The 20,723-nt window shown below is 38.1% G+C and overlaps 1 protein-coding gene across 1 annotated transcript in view; it reads left to right on the top strand.

Annotated features, from left to right (window-relative positions):
* The window catches only part of HEPHL1 (hephaestin like 1), an 88,149-nt gene that overhangs the window by 50,256 nt on the left and 17,170 nt on the right, over positions 1 to 20,723 (top strand). The window contains exons 13-15 of the mRNA XM_032426356.1: positions 3,713 to 3,852; positions 6,058 to 6,198; positions 9,872 to 9,978. Coding sequence (XP_032282247.1) covers positions 3,713 to 3,852; positions 6,058 to 6,198; positions 9,872 to 9,978 — 388 coding nt within the window. The remainder of the gene's footprint in view (positions 1 to 3,712; positions 3,853 to 6,057; positions 6,199 to 9,871; positions 9,979 to 20,723) is intronic.

The following is a 20,723-nucleotide window of genomic DNA, read 5'->3' as shown; positions in this document are numbered from 1 at the left end:
AGAACTAAAGAAATAATCGCATAACAATTTTGTTGTATGTATATTCCTAGCCCGTGAGAGTATAAGAAACATAGCCGTCATGATTTTCTTGAAACTCGGTGTAATTTCGGTTTTCCGACCACCAGCTCTCTGGGCCAGCAGGAGGCTCCAGCCTCAGTCTTCTGGGATTGTCTCCCAGGGGACATAGAGAGAGAGAGAGAGAGAGAGAGAGAGGGTGCTGGCTGTGTTTGCACTCTGCCCTCCGCTCGGGATATTGCCCGTAAATAAACGAAAACAAAGTAAAACAAGAGCCTGTTCACATATTCGAAGTATAACGGATCTGTAGAAAGAAACTCAGTACAGATGGAGATGACCGGGCCCCCTAGAGGCATGTCTGTGGCCCCTCTGCAGCTGGGAGCCCAGGGACAAATGCCCCATCTGCACCGCCACTGTTATGCCTCTGCCTTTTGAGCCAAAGCCTTGGCAGGGAGCACACCTAGTTTTCAAACCACCTGTCAGTGTGGGTTATCCCTGAGACATTTATCATCCCGGTTCACACAGACCCTCTGCCTCACCTTGGGACCCAGATATCTTTCCCTGAAGGCTTTCTCAGAACACACTGAGAAAGCCTCGGGACCCCAGAAAAGCAACCAGTGGGACTCATCAGCGCAATGCCAGGGTTTGTGCAGTGGGAGAGAATTCAAACACCGAGATGAAGTTGCTCTAGGGAAATAAAGCTGTATTCCTAGTACTCCTGAGCTTGTGGACTGATAGGCATTTAATTTCACCAGTGTGGGATTTGAGATAATAACTGCCATGTATTGAGCACCCACCCTGCACCAGGCATTTTGCTAGGGTTTTTACAAACCCTATCTCATAGTGACCCTCACAATGTCCTTGACCCATTTGGTCAGCCTTGGCCCAGAAATTCACCTGACATCCCAGCAAGATGGCGGATGAGCAAGCGCTTACATGGTGTTCAGTATGTGTCTGGAGCAGCCCTTTACAGATCTTAACCCACAGAGTCCTCACACCCATCCTGGGAGGCAGATGAATTGTCATCACCCCACTTTGCAGAATAGGAAAGCTGGCAAACAGTAAAGCATGGCTCCAGAGGTGTCTGGGTCACTACCACACATGTTACTAGGACTCTTGGAAAAGGAAAGTCGAAGAAAAATTCTCTTCCCTTGGCAAGCATTGTGGTTTAGGTCGAAGATATACATGCGTTTGTTAAGTACCTACTGTGTGCTAGGCATTGTACCAGGTGCTGACAAAACGGTGCTAACAAGGGCAGGCGAGGTCCTTTCCCACACAGAATTCATGGTTCATGGGGAAGACATTTGACCAAGCATATTGAGCAAGGTCATCACTATGAGAGGGGAAGTGCAGGGCACAGGGGGAGCTCACAGCAGGTGCACATGGCCCCATCTGGGGGAGAGCCGGGGAGAGAGTAGGTGGTCAGGGAAAGCTTCTTGAGAGGAAGTAGTCTTTGTCCTGGGACTTGAGGAATAGGCCAGTTGAAGAGGTGGCAAGGGTGTTTTTGGCCCAGGGGATAACACATGGAAGGCCTGGAGGTGGGGAGGGCACATGGAGTTCAAGAGAGAATATTTAGAATGACCAAAGCGTAGAGAGTGTGGGTGCCAGTATTGGGAAAGGAGACTTGGGAGGTTGGCAGAGGCAGATAGTGAAGGGGTGTGAGGAATTTGGGGAATTGGGAGCCATCAAGAGTTTTCCACCAGGACTCACTTGGTTGAATGTACAGGTTAGGATCATTCTGCCTGTAGCGTAGAGGGTAGAGGGAAGGGAGGAGCATGGGAGGCAGGTAGAATGACCAGGAACAACTCAGTTCATGTAGGTAAGTGATGTAGGTGGCTGAGGTTGGAGTGCAGGTAGTTTAATGGAGGGAAAGGGAAGGCTGTGAGACATACTATATTTTGTAGATAAAACCGATAAGATTTTTTTCCCCATCGTTCGTGATCATCTATCTTGATGATGGATTAAATATATAGTTGATCCTCATTATTTGCAGATTCCATGTTTGTGAATTTGCCTACTTGCTGAAATTTATCTGTAACACCAAAATCAATTTTTGTGGCGCTTCTGTGGTCATTTACAGTGATGCATAAAGCGGCTAAGAATTTGTGTCACCCAATACGCACATTCCCAGCTAGGTCAGACAAACGAGTCATCCCTCTGTCTTCTGTAAACAGACATCCTCTTTGTGGTCTATTTAGTGCTACTTTTGTGTGTGTGTGTGTGTTTTGTTGGTGACTTAGCTGTTTAAAAATAAAAATAATAAATAAATAAATAAATAAATAAATAATAAAATATTTATTTGGCTGCCTAGTGTTCTCAAGTGCAAGAAGACCGTGATGTGCCTTACAGAGGAAGTGTGTATGTTAGATAAGCTTCATTCAGGCATGAGTTACAGTGCTATTGGCCAGAATTCAAAGTAAATGAATCAACAATACGTATTGAATAAGATGTCTTTAAGCAGAAACACACATAAAACAAGGATATTTATTAATCTGTCAATGAAAATACTGTGACCAGAGGTTTGAAGAAACTGGGTTTTTTTTGGAGGGTTGGGGAGGTGGATTTTCCTCTACCCTTCAAATTCTTCTGGCTGGTCTAAGAATTAAATTGACATGAGAGAATCAAATTTACTTACACAGGGATAATCCACATAAACATGAGAGATTCCAAAGACAGTCAGGCAAAATGAGCTATATATGTCATCCTGAACCTAAGGAGAAGGGTGAAGGAGTCTGGGACTTCAAAGAAAAGGAGAGCAATTCATAAGAATACGAAAAAGAGTAAATGTTAGGTAAACAAATGTTGGCTGGGCCACTCCGAAACAATGGGACAGAGAGAAGAATTTTAACAAACAGACATTGCTAAATTCCTCCCTGTCTCCCACCCCTAGTTCATATTATAATGTAGTTACCTATGGTAATAGCCTCTTCTTGGAATGGGTCCTCTACCTAAATACTTTTAGGCAGTTAGAGGGAAGGTCAAAATTTTTTCCTGGATCTTTTAGGTCTTGATTGTTTTCAGCTCAAAATAATCCACAGGCCAAAATGGCACATCTTGGGGCAATTCACTGTGAACACCTACAAAACCTAACCTTGTATTTCCCCTAGGAACAATGGTTCAATATTCATTATTTCAGTGTTTGAGGTGACTTTCTAGAACATGACTCCTGTGAATAACAAGAATCAACTATGCCTATATTTGTATATGAGTATATGCACAATATACAACCCAGAGTCTTTCTTGAGATCTTTAAAGTGGAAAAGTAGAACAAGGTACAGAAAGATACACGTGAAATCTGAAGGAATTCAGGGTGGTAGAGAGTGAGTGTGCGCATGTGTGCATGCATGTGCACGTGTGTGAGGTTAGTTAGTCCCAAGAAGAAACGTGCTATCTCATGGGAGTTTCTAACTAAGGTTGGTCCCATTCAGCACCCAGCAGGGCTTTGCAATGATGGTCCTCAAGAAGGAAGTCCTGGGCCAGACTGCCTGCCCCCATCAGAACCCCCTGAGGTGCTTTCAAGTGCAGATTCCTGGCCCCACTTCCAGAGAGCCTGGTGCAAAAGTCCAGCTCCACAGGGGGATCCTGAGGGCAGCCAGGTTTGAGAAACACTGCTCCGGAGTACCCCTGAATCACTCAGAAGCACTCAAGGGTTTTCTACCTCCTGATGACTTTAATTTCTGATGCTTCTGCTTTACAGACACGGAGATATATTTATGAACCACACTGAGAACTGGATTGGCTCTCAGTACAGGAAGGTGGTTTACAGAGAATACACCGATGGTGAATTTGTGGAGATCAAGGCCCGACCGCCACGAGAAAAGCATCTGGAACTCCTGGGTATGGTACAGATCACAGCCGTGCACTGCCAGCCCCAAGGGTGGCCTGAGAAGGGACAGCAGGGACAGAGTAGCCTGACAGCATCCATCCAAGTATGACATCTTCCTGTCCTCCCATTGTCAGGGAGCATGCTCTTTCAAAGAATGGTCAACCAGATAACCAGCTAACACACAAACAGCAATCCATATCATCAGGGTTGTCTAACCAACATCTGTTGCCCTCAAGTTCCTTTCCCATCCCTCTGCTGAGCCTGGACATTTTAACTTGGAATGATCTGATGCCTCAGAAGAGCAGGCAGAGTATTTGCATAACTCCTTCAAGGTCCTGGATTCTCCATGCACAGAGCCATAAGAACACACCATAAAAATAATTCAAGCCAAAGAGAAACCCCTTCCATGAGAGAAGCGCTAAGGATGGAAGGGCTGGTTTGAGTTCAGGAGGCCCTGAACTTGGCCTTCTCAGGACCTGCTAGGCCTGTCTGATGTCCTGGGCTGCCTGACGTGGTGATCAGATAAGCTTTTTTGGCTTTCCTTCCCCACTTCCACCTGGGAGTCACCAAACTTGACCCCATCATGAAGATGAGATCTTGAGGCAGAGGGCTAATCTAGATGACTTTCTGAAATCCGTTCCCTTTTTTTTTTTTTCCTGCTCTCATTTTTAAATGCACAAGGTGACTTATATAAATAGTATGACTTTACACGGTGTTTCTTAATATTAAAAAAGGCACCAGGACAGCTAGCTTGATAAATTATTAAATGCCCCACCCATCTTCCCCTTACCCTCACTGTCTATTAACACTGGCATGCAAGCTTGGTTTGTGACACTAAAAGAGTCAGCCCCAGTGGGAACATTCCTTCTTTTGAGCTGTGTCTGTCGAATGAGCTCCAGGAAAAAAGCTCACTGGTCCTACCAACAAGAGTGGGTTGCCCCTCAAAAAGCAACTGAGGGTCTGCTCAGTAAAATGACACAAAGCCATGACTCCATCAGAGGCAAGCCCAGTGGTGCTTCTCCCAGGAGACCATGAGGCCCATCCACTCGTTTTCTGCAGCTTAGGGACAGGCCTGTGCCCCTGAAGTTCCAAAGGGCACAGGACAGGCAACCCTCTGTTCTTTACTGCTGCCGGTGACCTATCAGGCCCCAAATCAGAAGACATTCACTCCTACCAGCACAGCAAGCCATGTGGAATTAAAGTAGTAATGAAGGACAAATAATCATTTTAATATATGTATACACATGCACCTATCTGGAACTATATCCAACTTTGCTATTTAAAAGACATGCATTCTTTTCTAGCTTTATCATTAAAAACAAAATAGCATTTTTTCTCAGACACTTCCTGATTCATACTAAATATTTTCTTCCAAAGATAAAAACAGTCCATCAAATTTCAGATTTATTTAGGACTTTAGTGGTCTTCTCAGAAAAGCAACTAAAACCATGGTTTGAATCCGTGAAGAGAGGATGGGTGCCTTCAGAGCCCCTACCATGAGCGTATCTCTCTATGAATGTAGTGGAATGTCGTGAACCCCCAAGGTATCCAAGTACTGAGAAATGGCATTGGACATGCATTAGTAAAATCCCTGTATTGATCATAAATTAGTACATAGATGTTTTAATTTTGTTCTTATCTTTCAAATCCCTTTTATACACAATATTTCATTGGATCTTCATTGTGGTTATTATTATTGATATATCCATTTACCAGATAATGAACAATTTCAGACTTGCCAAAGTTACTTACAGAAGTTACATACAGAACTGGAAGTCACCATATCATGTGGATATGGCTTTTCCTGGAGACTGTGTCTCAGCAGTAGTAAAAATTTAAGCATTTATTGAGTACTTACTGTGTTTCAATGCACTGAAATAAGCACTTTACATACATTATCTTATTTAATTCTTACTATATCCCTATGAGAAAGGTGATATTAAACCCATTTCATAGGGGAGGAAATTGAGTCAAGCAGGTTACTTGACTTACCCAAGGTCTCTCTAATAAGTGAAGGAAGCAGGATTTGAACCCAGGTTGGTCTGATTGCCAAACACTACATGAGTATTTAACATTACATATATTGCCTTCTAAAGGAAGTATGCTAATGGGGAAACTAACCTTTGTTTTATTTTGCTAAAAACTACCTACATATATATTACATCAGTGTTGAAAAGAGCAAAGATAATGCACACAGGCTTGTGTTTTGCCTTTAGGCCCAATGGTTCATGCTGAGGTGGGTGACTCCATACTGATCATATTTAAGAACAAAGCCAAGCGGCCCTACTCCATCTCAGCCCATGGTATTGAAGACATGGAGAGTGGGAAGCAACTCCAAGCATCTGTCACAAAGCCAGGTAAGTTACACGGGAGATCTGCTCCATGCTGATAAGGACCCCAGACTCAACTCTCTTCTGATCTTTTCTGATCTTTGAGGGCTCTTGGAAAGTTCATCTTAATGTCAATATGTTCCAGCCATCACCTAGTCACTCCTAATATGAGATCATCATTCGTCCAATGACCAAGTGGTTATGGTGTTTCTAGGGCTCCATTAGGGACCTAAAAGTGCAGTAAGACATAATAATAGCTAATACATATTGAATGTTCATCTTTTGCCATGTGCTATGGTTTATATTTAAAAAAAAATTCATTTTCCTTACAATAGCCCAACAAGGTAGACACTAACATATGTCGTTGACTCTGATACCATTGATTAGAATATCCATCTTTATTTTTATCTGTTACTAAAAAAGGAAAGAACACATGGCCAATTAAACCTTAGCATGCCACTGATTGAAAGATACATCTTGATTTCAGTTATGTTAAAATGTGAAAAATGCACATCCTATAATTGAGGAAATATGGTATCATTATGTCCATTTAATAGATGACTAAAGAACAGAGGGGTAAAGAACTTGACCAGGTCATACATTAGTAACAGTGGAACCTCAATTTGCTGGAGTTAGAATGTATGCTCTTAGCCATACATTTCTCTCGAGTTGCTTAAAATGAATTTGGAGGAAAAAAAAGACAAACAAGATGAATCATTTCAGTAGTAATGTGGATTAATCATAATGGAATTCTAACTGGCAAAGAGTTTCAAGAATATATCTGGGAGTGTTTATAAAAGTTTCAGAGAAGGAAAATCCATAAAGATTGATTGATTGATTCAGAGCAAATAAAGAAAGGAGTAATTAGGGAAAGCTTTCTAAAAGAGGTGGAACTCCAGTTGGGTTTTAAAATATGCATTGAAGGGAAAGAAGATCTCATAATTTAAAGAGCTTCCTATAACATTTACACAGTTGAAATGTGGTTGTAGTAAATGTCAAGATCCTCTGTGACCTTCAGTTATGAAATAAAGAGCAATCATAGGTATAATTACAGGGGAATTATATTCCATTTTACTTCTTATGTGTGTATATATATATATATGTATAATACTAAATACTATAGTAATTGTAATAAAGGTCATATAAACTTTTAAAAATTTAAAGATGCACAGAAGGAAGAAAAGAAAATAATCTAATGCATCACTGGAAAAAGTTAGCAAGGTATTCCTACAAGGATGGGGTTGAGGAAAAGAAATTGTCACTGACCATGATACCAACCTCTCTTGCCACTCCACACCCCACCCCACCCCTAATTCAGAAACCTGTGTTTTGCTGCTTCAAGAAATCTCTCATGAACATTCTAAATGTCTATCTATAGGGAGATACTTAAACACATTTTGGAATATCCCTACAATGAACTATTACACAGCCATTAAATGATGTTTAAGAAGATTTTAATGACATGGGGAAAACTTGTGGTATCATGTTAAGAAAAATACAAGTATGGAACAAAGGTTAAAAAGGAAATAGGCCAAAATGTTAAAAATGGTTGTATCTTCAGGGTAGTATTTTAAGTAATAGTTAGGGTGATGTTCCTTTCTACTTCTTCACATTGTTTGTACTTTCTACATTTTCTGTCTTGGATGTCTCGCTTTTATTAAGAGGGAAATGGTTTTAATTGGGTCAAAAAAGCAATTAAAGTTATTCAGTTTTGGTGGTGCAAAGTAACTCAGGAGGGAGGAAGAAAGGTGCCAATCAGGCATGGGGAAGGGTTCTGACAGGGCTATGGGCCAGCTGGGGTGAGCCCTCACAGGCTGCTGTGCCCTGATGGTGAGGACTGGCAAGGGACATAGCTCTTCTGTGCTGACTGGCCTTCTAAGGGTCCTTGATGGGGTTATGGGGGTAGAGGGAAGAGTGATTAAAATGTGGCAAAGAGCCTTTTTCTCACTGCAACTTGGAGGGGGAGAATCCCCACAAGGGTCTCTGTCTGACAAGGTTGAAAGTCTTGGGAGAGCCCAGAGATTGGGGATAGGAGCAAGAAAATAATTTTGTGCACAAAATCCAGACAAGTTGGAGAAGAATGGTTAATTCGGGCATGCATGAGATAAGCAAAGAAGTCCCTCTCAAATGTCTTCTTCTCCTTTTCCGTCTTCTTCTTTTTCATGCCACCAACTCAACATGCATGCACTGAGCATCTTCCTTTGTTTAGAGCTGTGCTCCCCACTGGGGTGAATAATGGACCATTCCAACTTTAATAATACCACCCCTTAGCCACTTGCATTGAAGAAGCTAAATATCAGCAGTTTATCTTGCAATTAACAAGGCAGAGGGGCTATAATGAAAGGTAATGGAAACTAGACCTAAGGTTATATTGCTAACCTACTGGTGTATGAGCAAATATGGAGCAGTTACATGCAAGCATTATTTTTGTTTTGTCTTGTGGCTTGCATTCAGCTATAGGCCGTATGTCCTGATAAGGTAGGGATGGAACCTAGACACAGGATGGGACCTAGGATGGGACCACAAGTTTTCCCCATGTCATTAAAATCTTCTTAAACATCATTTAATGGCTGTGTAATAGTTCATTGTAGGGATATTCCAAAATGTGTTTAAGTATCTCCCTATAGATAGACATTTAGAATGTTCATGAGAGATTTCTTGAAGCAGCAAAACACAGGTTTCTGAATTAGGGGTGGGGTGGGGTGTGGAGTGGCAAGAGAGGTTGGTATCATGGTCAGTGACAATTTCTTTTCCTCAACCCCATCCTTGTAGGAATACCTTGCTAGACAGTTCAAAAGGAGAGAGCAATTTAAATGTGGCTTTTATTTGAGACTTTTACAATGTGATTATCTTGCCAATTTATGTGAGTTTATTTGTGACTCCTCCGCAAGGCTCTGGGTCAGCCTCAGGGGATGCATAGATGTGGTGCCTGGCATTCATTTGTTATTAGTATACATACAGATGAACATTTATTGACTGCCTTCAGTGTGAGGCACTAACCTAGGTATTTTATTTTATTTAATCTTCATAGCAATCTGAAAAGTGGGATGACTAACCCACTTTACAAGTAAGGAGACTAAAGGTCAGTGAAGTTAAGTAGTTTGTCAAAAGTTAGATAAATAGGAAATGATAGGGTTGAGATTTGAAACTAAGTCTCTCTGATTCTCTCTGGTTCTAACTATATGTCACTGGTCTGCACATTAGAATCACCTGAGAAACTTAAAAAAAAATACTGATGCCCTAGTCCTAGACTCTAGATACTTTAATTTCATTGGTTTGAGATGAGACCTCAGCAATAAGAGTTTACAAAGCTCCTTGGCGATTCAATCAGAAATCAAGGCTGAGTCTCACAGTAACTCAAGTGTGCTCAAGCCTAACTCTTGGGAGGGAGATATGAAATTTGAGGAGAAAAAACAGTGAGGAATACAATACGTCTTCGTGTCTTGAGTAAACATCAGTTGATAATAGAAAGGTCAAATTAGAAAGAAAACCATAGTCTGGAATGAAAAATATGCCATTTTGCAAATTCAGAAAATCAAGAGGTAAGTTTAATTGGAACACTTCTAATGGATGAGTAATTCTCCCCAGCAATAAACATTAACCGAAATATATCAAGACCTGTTTGTTATTTCTTCAGGTAAAACATCTGAACCAAAGGTAACACTAGTAAATTCTTTCTATTTCTTCTCATTTGTTTCAGGAGAAATAAACACCTACAGGTGGAATGTCCCTAAAAGGTCTGGTCCAGGACCAAATGATCCAAATTGTATTCCGTGGGTTTACTATTCAACAGTAAACTTTGTGAAGGTAAGACTGAGAGAACAACCAAAATGCTTAATGTAATATGGCTTTAAATCGATTATTCAAGTTATCACAACTCTGGTGAGTATATGCGAAGGGTGGAATGGTGAGCAAGGATTTCAAACTATGGCCGTGCATATTTGTTAACATTGTCTCTGCTTGAGTTGAGTGGTATTAAGAAAACAAACTTCAACTGAGTAAATTTTAAAGATTTCATTGGCTTTATTCAACAATTCATGACTTGGGCAGCTTCCCATCTAGCAGATAGAAAGGGTCTCTTAAGAACTGTACAAAATGAAAGACTTGTATAGGCAGAAGGCGGCAAAACAAGGAAGTTACTAGCAAAGAGTGGATTGTGTGTGGCAAGGTCACTTTCCTTTAAGAGACAGCAGGGGTCTGTCAGTCCGATTACCTTACTAGTGCTAGTGATTGACTAGATTAAGATTCTGTTCCTGGGAGAGATTGAAACTGTAATTAACCTAGGAAGTAAGTCTTGGTTTGGTGATGTGGGCTTAGCACAAGTGACTCCATTTTGGACATGTTGTCTTTTTTTTTTTTTTTAACAATTCCCCGCTTTTGATCAAATTCTCATCTTGACTGAGAGATGTGATCAAAATTTAAGGCATTAACACCTCTCCCAGCTACTGCTCTGAAGCTCTCACGACTTTTGTTGATCCCCTGTGTGGTATTCATAGGTCATGATGCTTATTGTTGAATCTCTGTGGTATTCATAGGTCACAACTTCAGGTTCACATTTCTTAAGTTAGTCATTCTCTTCATTCTTTTTCCAATGTTCCATTCTTAGCAAGATCATTTGCTCATTTAGCAGCTATCAACATGCACTGCAAGCTTTTGAAGGAATACAGTGAACCAGGGAGACTACTGTGATGATCATAAGCAGAATAATCCCCACTTTCTGATGTGCACTTTGGAGCCATGATCCCCAAGGCAAAACAATCAAAATCAAATAAGTCAAAGAAAGACCAGGTTGAAGGAGTCACTTTCTAAAGCCAAGTGGCTTATTCAGTGGTTTTGTGTATTTGAGTTTCAACTTCCCCAGAAATGTTATCGGAGTGCAAGTGGTGTTGGCCCCAGCACCAACACCCCCTTGTTCAGCTAAAAGATAATAAAAGGCTATCTTATGATCCAGAACAACTCTGGCCTTGCAAAGATGGGTACTGCTAGTGAGATCTTTTTGTTATTGGGGCAGATCTGATTCAGATAATCATAAGAATGCAGGGGTGCAAATGTGCTGTGATTTGCATAAGCATTTGTGTTTACCTGAACAAAGTATGGTTATAATTGGAGAAAGGTAAAAACAAGACATGGATATTCTGATGTTAAAAGTTGGACTTTGTGAGACTATGGACTCTGGGAAACGATCTGAGGGTTTTAGAGGGGAGGGGGCCAAGGGGGTTGGTTAGCCCAGTGATGGATATTAAGGAGGGCACGTACTGCATGGAGCACTAGGTGTTATACAAAAACAATGAATCGTGGATCACTACATCAAAAACTAATGATGTATTGTATGGTGATTAACATAACATAAAAAAAAAGTTGGACTTTGTAAGTGACTCCTAAGTTGTGATGTGGGGGGTCAATTAAGAATAGAAGAAACATTGATGAGAGGGAGGACCACAGGGTCTTTAGCATCACAGACAGGAGTTTTTGATGTCAAATCCAGCAGTCTGAAAGGTTACCCCCCCTTAGCAAGGGCCTGGAAGACATGGATGATGGTGTTATCTTTCCAGACACTGCCAGAGTAAAGGAAAGAAAGAGAAGAAGGCAGGGTTTGATGTTTAGTTAAAGTATGAAGCTTTGATGTGGTATCTTAGGTGGAAGCAGTCTAGCTCAATGTAGGCTATTTCTTTTCCTAGTCAATTTGATTTGGAAATCTCCAAAGTTTGTACAGGACCAGATGACAGGTAGAGCCTTCTTCAGCTCTGAGATGTACTCAAAATTTAGTTTTACAAAAGTGTCAGTGGTCAGAGCACTTGATAAGGCCCTTCCCATGAGTCTCATTCTTATAAAAATATCAGAGTAAAATAATAACTCTCTGTGAATAATAAAAAACTTTAACATTGCCCATGGTTAAAGATCTAATGAGAGTTCATTATCATGGAATTCACAAGGAAATTTGGTTATTTCTGTAACATACAACATTTTAAAATAATAACGAATTATGACTGATAATGTGATATTAGGATATATCAAATTTCTAGGAATTTTATACAATTTCTAGAACATTTATGATATGCATCTATACAAATATAATATAAAGAAGGCTTAATATTACTTCTTATTTCATGTTTCCTGTGTAATTTAACATATCAAATACACTTAATTAGTTTAACATCTCTCTTTTAATAAGGAGAGAGAACAAATCTTTTCCTTTTTTTAAAGATTTATTTATTTATTTGAAAGAGAGAGTGTGCGGGGGGAGGGGCAGAGGGAGAATCCCAAGCAGACTCCTTACTGAGTGTGGAGCCCGATGCAGGGCTGTCTCATGACGTTGAGATCACAACCCAAGCCGAAACCAAGAGTTGGTCACTCAACTAACTGAGCCACCCAGGTGCCCCGAGAACAAATCTTTTGAAATGTTCCAGGGACCCTCTTAAAATATCCCAAAGTTGGTTCAAGGCCAAAAAGACTTCATTTAGAAATTGATTTTGGGGAACTTTCTCAAAAATATCAAAAGGTTTAAAAACACTTGGCCAAATAGGATCATAGGTCGCTGTGAAATAATAAGTAGTTATCCATTTAACCATAGTGACAAGACTTCACAAGGCAAATACAGAATGCTAAATAGTTCTAAAAAATCTTAGCTCTTTTAGTAGAGAAGACTCAGTTCTCTTAAGTAATCAAAGACTTGATAAAGACAACATGAAATACAGAAAATTATTTTGGTAAGACAGACTCTGTTTTCTAGGCAGATTACTTAAAAGGTAAAACACACACACACACAACTGTTACTATCTTTTATCAAGAGCAAACCAATAATCCAAGAAAACTTGTCTTTTTAACAGAGAGTAAACCAAATATTAACTTCATACCAGTGTACTTTTTTAAAAAGTATAATTAACATACTATTAGTTATAGGGGTACAACATATTGACTCCACAATTCTATATATCACTCAGTGCTCACCACAATAAGTGTTAGTCACTATCTGTCACCCTACAACATTATTACAATATTATTGACAATATTTCCTATGCTGTATTTTTCATCTCCTAGATTTATTTATTGTATAACTGGAAATTTGTACCTCATAATCTCCTTTATCTATTGCACCCATCCCCCCACCCGCTGCCTCTCTGGCAACTACCAGTTTGTTCTCTGTATTTAAGGGTCTTGGTTTTGTTTGTTTATTTATTCTTTGTTTCTTTCTCTGTTCATTTGTTTTGTTTTTTAGATTTTTTTTTTTTACTTTTCAGAAGTGAAATCATATGGTATTTTAATTTCTCTGTCTGACATATTTGTCTTAGCGTACTACCCTCTAGGTCCATCCATGTTGCCACAAATGCAAGGTCTCACAAATTTTTTTATAGGCTTAGATAGACAGAGAGATAGATAGATATCACTTCTTTATCCATTCATCTATAAATGGACACTTGGGTTGCTTTCATATCTTGACTATCATGAATATGATGCAATAAACACAGGGGTGCATATATCTTTTTGATACCTAGTGGTGGAATTACTGGATCATATGGCATTTCTATTTTTAATTTTGAGGAACCTCCTTACTGTTTTCCACAGTGGCTGCACCAATTTACATTCCCACCAACAGTGCAAGAGGGTTCCTCTTTCTCCACATCCTCACCAACATTTGTTATTTCCTATCTTTTTGATTCTAGCCCTTCTGACAGTTGTAAGGAGATATCTCATTGTGGTTTTGATTTGCCTTTCTCTGATGACTAGTGATTTTGAGCATCTTTTCGTGTGTCTGTAGTCCATCTGTATATCTTCTTTGGAAAAATGTCTACTCAAATCCTCTGTGCATTTTTAAATTTGATTACTTGCTTTGCGGTGTTGAGTTGTGTAAGTTCCATGTATAGTTTTAATATTAACCCCTTATTAAAAAATCATTTGCAAATATATTCTCCCATTCAATAGATTGCCTTTTCATTTTGTTACTGGTTTCATTTGTTGTGCAAAAGCTTTTTATTTTGGTATAATTCCAATTGTTTATTTTTGCTTTTGTTCCCCTTGCCTGAGGAGATATACCTAGAAAAATGTAGCTATGGCTGATGTCAGAGATATTACTGCCTATGCTCTCTTCAAGGATTTTTATGCGTTCAGGTTTCACATTTACGTCTTTAATCCATTTCAGTTAATTGTTGTGTATGGTGTAAGAATGTGTCCCAGTCTCATTCTTTTGCATGTAGCTGTTCAGTTTCCCCAGCACCATTTATTGAAGAGACTATCTTTTCCCCATTGTATATTCTCGCCTCCTTTGTCATAGATTAATTGACCATATAATCATAGGTTTATTTCTAGTCTCTATTCTGTTCTATTGATCTATGTGTCTATTTCTGTGCCAGTATCATACTATTTTGATTACTACAACTTTGTAGTATATCATGATATCTCGGATTGTGATATCTACAGTTTTGTTCTTTCTCAACATTGCTTTGATAATTTGTAGTCTTTTGTGGTTACATACAGATTTTAGTGTTATTTGTACTAGTTCTGCAAAAAAATGCTGTTGGTATTTTGATAGAGATTGCATTGAATCTGTAGGTTGCTTTGGGTAGTATAGACATTTTAACAATATTTGTTCTTCTAATCCATGAGCATGGAATATCTTTCCACTTGTTTGTGTTGTCCTTGGTTTCTTTCATAAATGTTTTATAGTTTTCAGAGTACAGGTCTTACATGTCTTTGGTTAAGTTTATTCCTAAATATTTTGCTCTTTTTGGTGCAATTGTAAATGGAATTATTTCCTTATTTTCCTTAATTTCTCTTTCTACTACTATTATTAGTGTATAGAAATGCAACAGTTTTCTGTATATTAATTTTGTTCTCTGCAAATTTGCTGAATTCATTTATCAGTTCTAATAGTTCTTTGGTGGCGTCTTCAGGGTTTCCTATATGTAGCATCACGTCATCTGCAAATAGTGACAATTTTATTTCTTCCTTACCAATTTGAATGTCTTTTATTTCTTTTTCTCATCTCATTGCTATGGCCAGGGCTTCTGGTACTATGTTGAATAGAAATGATAAGAGTGGTTTGTTTTTTTTTTTTTTGTATCATTCCTGATGTTAGGTGAAACTCTTCCAGGTTTTCACCATTGAAGATGATGTTATCTGTGGGTTTTTCATATATGGCCTTTATTATGTTTAAATGTGTTCCCTCTAAACTCACTTTGTTGAGAGTTTTTATCATAAATGAATGTTGTATATTATCAAATGCTTTTTCTGCATCTATTGAGATGATCATATGGTTTTTATCCTTTCTCTTATAATATGATGTATCACATTGATTGATTCACAAATATTGAACCACCCTTGCATCCCTGGAATAAATCCCACTTGATTGTGGGAAATGATTTTAACTGTAATGTTGAATTCTGTTTGCTAATATGTTGTTAAGGATTTTTGTATCTATGTTCATCAGAGATATTAGCATGTAGTTTTGGGTTTTGCTTTGTTTTGTTTTCATAGCGTCTTTGTCTGGTTTTGGTATCAGGGTAACATACGGATCTTGTCCACTTATGATCCCATGGCAGCCTCAGACAGGCCCCCCAACAGCACAGGGACCAAACCCTGCCCTGTGCATCCATAGCAGGCAAAGCAGATCCTTGCAGTTCACTGCTCTGAAGGCAAACACATTTCTGCCACAACAGTAGAGGGCACAGAACCCACATAGGAGACACCCCTGTATCACCTGGTTCTGGTGACCAGAGGGCAATGTGCTACAGGACCTCTTCTACAAAGGCCACTACTTTCAAGAGTAGGAGATGTGGTTGACCTCCCTAATACATAGAAACAAACACAGAGGGTTAGACAAAATGAAGAGACAGAGGAATATGGGCCAAATGAAAGAATAAGACACAATCACAGCAGAAGAGCTAAATGAAATGGAGATAAGCAATATGCCTAATAAAGAATTCAAACTAATGGTCATAAAGATACTGGACTTAAGAGCAGATGAACTCAACAAACACTTCAACAAAGAGATAGAAAATACAAAAAGGAACCAGTCAGCAATGAAGAATTCAGTAACTGAAATTAAAAAAAAAAATACACTACAGGGAATCAACAGCAGATTACAGGATGCAGAAGAATGGATCAGTGATCTGGAAGACAGGGTAATGGAAAGCAACAAAGCAGAAAAAATTTTAAAAAGAATAAAAAGAATAATAAAAAATGAGGATATGTTAAGGGAACCCAACGACAACATCAAGCATGATACTACTCACATTATAAGGATCCCAGAGAAAAGAGAGAAAGGGGAGCAGAAAACTTAAGTGAAGAAATAATAGCTGAAAACTTCCCAAATCTGGGGAAGAAAACAGACATCCTGAACCAGGAAGCACAGAAGCTCTCTAATAAGATTAACCCAAGGAAGTCCACACCAAGACGCATAATAATTAAAACGGCAAAAAGTAATGATAAAGAGAGGATTTTAAAAGCATCAAGAGGAAAAAAAGAGTTACGTACAGGGGAAACTCCGTAAGGCTGTCAGCTGATTTTTCAGGAGAAACTTTCCAGGCCAGAAGGGAGTGGCATGATATATTCAAAGTGCTAAAAGGAAAAAACCTGCAACTAAGAATACACTACCCAGCAAGGTTATCATTCACAGTAGAAGGAGAGATAAAGTGTTTCCCAGACAAACAAAAGTTAAGAAGTTTATCACCTTAAACCAGCTTTAGAAGAAATGTTGAAGGAAATTCTTTGAATGAAAAGAAAACGCGTAACTAGAAGAAAATTATGAAGGGAAAGAATTTCACAGGTAAAAGCAAACATATAGTACAGGTAGTAGATTAATCACTTATAAAGCCAGTGTGAAGGTTAAAACACAGAAGAAGTAAAATTGATTATATCTACAAAAATTAGTCAAAGGAAACACAAAATAAAAAGATGCAAAATATGAGATCATATACATAATATGTGGAAGAAAGAAATTTAGTGCTTTTAAAATGTTTGAATTTAAGCAACCATCAACAACATAAACTGCTATGCACATAAGATATCATATATAAATCTAATGGTAACCACAAATCAAAAACCTATAATAAATACACAAAAAAATGAAGAGAAAGGAATCCAAAGTTAACATTAAAGAAAGCCATCAAACTACAAGGGAAGAGAGCAAGAGAAGAAAGAATAGAGAAGAACTATAAAACCAACCAGAAAACAATTAACAAAAGGGCAATAAGTACACATCTATCAATAATTACTTAAAATATAAATGTAATAAATGCTCCAATTAAAAGACATAGGATGACTGAATGGATAAAAAACAGACCCATCTATATGCTGCTTACAAGAGATTTCACTTCACACCTAAAGACACATAGAGACTAAAAGCAAAGAGCTAGAAAAACTTACCATGCAAATAGAAGTGAAAAAAAAGGACAGGGTAGCAATACTTATATCAGACATATAGGCTTTAAAAGAAAGAGTGTAGTAAGAGGCAAAGAAGGGCATTACACAATGATAAAGGAAACGATCCAACAAGAGGATAAAATAATTGTAAATATTTTTGCACCCAACATAGAGTACCTAAATAAATAAAGCAACAGACGTAAAAGGAGAAATTGACATAATACAATAATAGTAGGGGGCTCTAGGACCCCACTTACTTAAATGGATATATCATCTAGACAGAAAATCAACAAGGAAATGGTGGCTTTGAACAACACATTAGACCAGATAGAACTAACAGATATGTACAGAACATTTCATCCCCAAACAGCAGAATACACATTCCTTTCAAGTGCACATGGAACATTCTCCAGGAAAGATCACATGTTAGGCCACAAAACATGTCTCAATAAATTTAAGAAGATTAAAATCATATCAAGCATCTTTTCTGACCACAACTATATGAAACTAGAAGTCAAGTGCAAGAAAAAAATCCTGAAAAGAACACAATTGCATGGAAGCTAAACAACACGCTACCAAACAATAAATGGGTCAATCAAGAAGTCAAAGAGGAAATACAAAAAATAAATGGAGACAAATGAAAATGAAGATACAATGGCCCAAAATCTTTGGGATGCAGCCATAGCAGTTTTAAGAGGGAAGTTTATAGCAATACCTCAAGAAGCAAGAAAAATCTCAAATAATCTAGCCTTACACCTAAAGGAGCTAGAAAAAGAAGAACAAAACCCAACACTAGTAGAAAAAAGGAAATAATAAAGACTAGAGTAGAAATAAGTGAAATAGAGACTAAAAAAAATACAATAGAAAAGATCAATGAAACCTGGAGCTGGTTCTTTGAAAAGATTGACAAAATTGATAAACTTTTATCCAGACACATTAAGAAAAAGAGAGAGGACTCAAAATCAGAAATGAAAAAAGAGAAATAACAACTGACACTACAGAAATATACAGGATTATAGGAGAATATTATGAAAAATTATTGGACGAATTGGACAACCTAGAAGAAATGGATAAATTCCTAGAAACATAATCTTCCAAAACTGAAACAGAAAAATAGGAAATTTTAACAGGCCAATTACTGCTAATGCAATTGAATCAGTAATCAAAATACTCCCAACAAACAAAAGTCTGGGATTTCACAGGTGAATTCTATGATACATTTAAATAAGAGTTAATATCTATTCTTCTCAAACTATTCCAAAAATAGAAGAAGAAGGAAAACTTCCAAATTCATTCTACAAGGCCAGCATTACCCATATGTCAGTGTACTTTTGATATTAAAATGTTTTTTTACTTAAATTTATTATAGTCTTAGCCAGCTTGACTCACATAAAATTTCTTTCCCAAGATTCCCTTCTACAAACCTTCTACAACTTCCTTTTTTTACATCCAAATTTTGTCCTTTTTTCCCCCTCTTCCTTATTCTGAAATAATCAGCCTCACTCTAGGACAAAATTACTTTCTTTTCCCTCAACAAAAATGCATCTCCATTTCTCATACCTTCTTTTACCAAAAACACACAGCCTAGTTTCCTTGCAAACAGAGTCATTTCCCTTATTGTTTCTAGTAGCTTGAATATATTGAATTTTTAACCATTAATCACCATAATTTCTAGGGAAAACAGAAAAGTAAACAATTGTTAACTGTCTTTTACATTAGCATTCTGTGATTTGGCAAATTTATAAATACATTTCATAATTTGTAGAAATACATTCTTCCTCATAGTAAATTTTTCAATGTGGCATAAAACTTGTTTATTAATAAACCCAAATATCTTAAGTTTCTTGGTAATAAGAAGTCAAAAAAGTAGGTAAACCCATGTTCAGTAATTAGTGTTTCAGTATTTTATTTTATCTGGAAATGATCTAGATATTAAATTACTATTCATCCTTTCATTTCACTTAGCAAAACTCTAAGGTTTTAAATTATCAAAAAGATGTGGGGACACTATTTAAGTAGACATACCATGAAATACCATTATTGCTGAAAGGTTCACCTAAATACTACCAGCATTTTTCACAGAGTTAAAACAAACAGTCCTAAAATGTGTATGGAACCACAAAAGACCCTGAATATCCAAAGCAATCTTGAAAAAGAAAAACAAAGCTGGAGGTACCACAATTCTGGACTTTGAACTATATTATAAAGCTGTAGTGCTCAAGACAGTATGGTAGTGGCACAAAAACAGACACATAGATCAATGGAACAGAATAAAAAACCCAGAAATGGACCCAAAACTACATGGTCAACTAATCTTTGACAAAAAAGGAAATAATACCCAGTGTAAAAAAGACAGTCTCTTCAACAAATGGTGTTGGGAAAACTGGACAGCCACATGCAGAAGAATGAAACTGGACCACTTTCTTACATCATACACAAAAATAAATTCAAAATGGATGAACCTAAATGTGAAACTGGAACCATCAAAATCCTAGAGAACACAGGCAGCAAACTCTTTGACACCATCTGTAGCAACTTCTTACTAGACGGGTTTCTGGAGGCGAGGAAAACAAAGGCAAAAATGAACTATTGGGGTTTCATCAAGATAAAAAGCTTCTGGGGGTGCCTGGGTGGCTTGGTTGGTTAAACATCTGACTCTTGATCTTGGCTCAGGTCGTGATCTCAGGGTTGTGAGGTTGAGTCCCCCATCAGGCTCCACACTTAGGGTGAAATCTGCTTGAGATTCTCTCTCTCCCTCTGCCGCTCCTCCACCCTTTTTAATAAATAAATAAGAAAATAAATAAATAAAATCTTTTTTTTTTTTTTTAAGCAAAGGAAACAACAAAACTAAAAGGCAACCTACGGAATGGGAGAAAATGTTTGCAAATTGACGTCTCTGATAAAGGCTTAGTACCCAAAATATGTAAAAATTTACCCAACCCAACACCCAAAACCCAAATAATCCAGTTAAGAAATAGTCAGAAGACATGAACAGACATTCTTCCAAAGAAGACATACAGATGGCCAACAGACACATTAAAAGATACTCAACATCACTCATCATCAGGGAAATACAAGTCAAAACCAGAATGAGATACCACCTCACACCTGTCAGAATGGCTAAAATTAACAACACAGGAAACCACAAATGTTGGCAAGGATGCGGAAAAGGGGTACTCTCTTACACTGTTGGT

The sequence above is a fragment of the Phoca vitulina genome, unplaced genomic scaffold (genome assembly GCF_004348235.1).
Source record: "Phoca vitulina isolate PV1807 unplaced genomic scaffold, GSC_HSeal_1.0 scaffold34, whole genome shotgun sequence".
Lineage (NCBI taxonomy): Eukaryota > Metazoa > Chordata > Mammalia > Carnivora > Phocidae > Phoca > Phoca vitulina.
The sequence above is the reverse complement of the archived record's forward strand: the minus strand, read 5'-3'. Positions and strand labels throughout refer to the sequence as shown.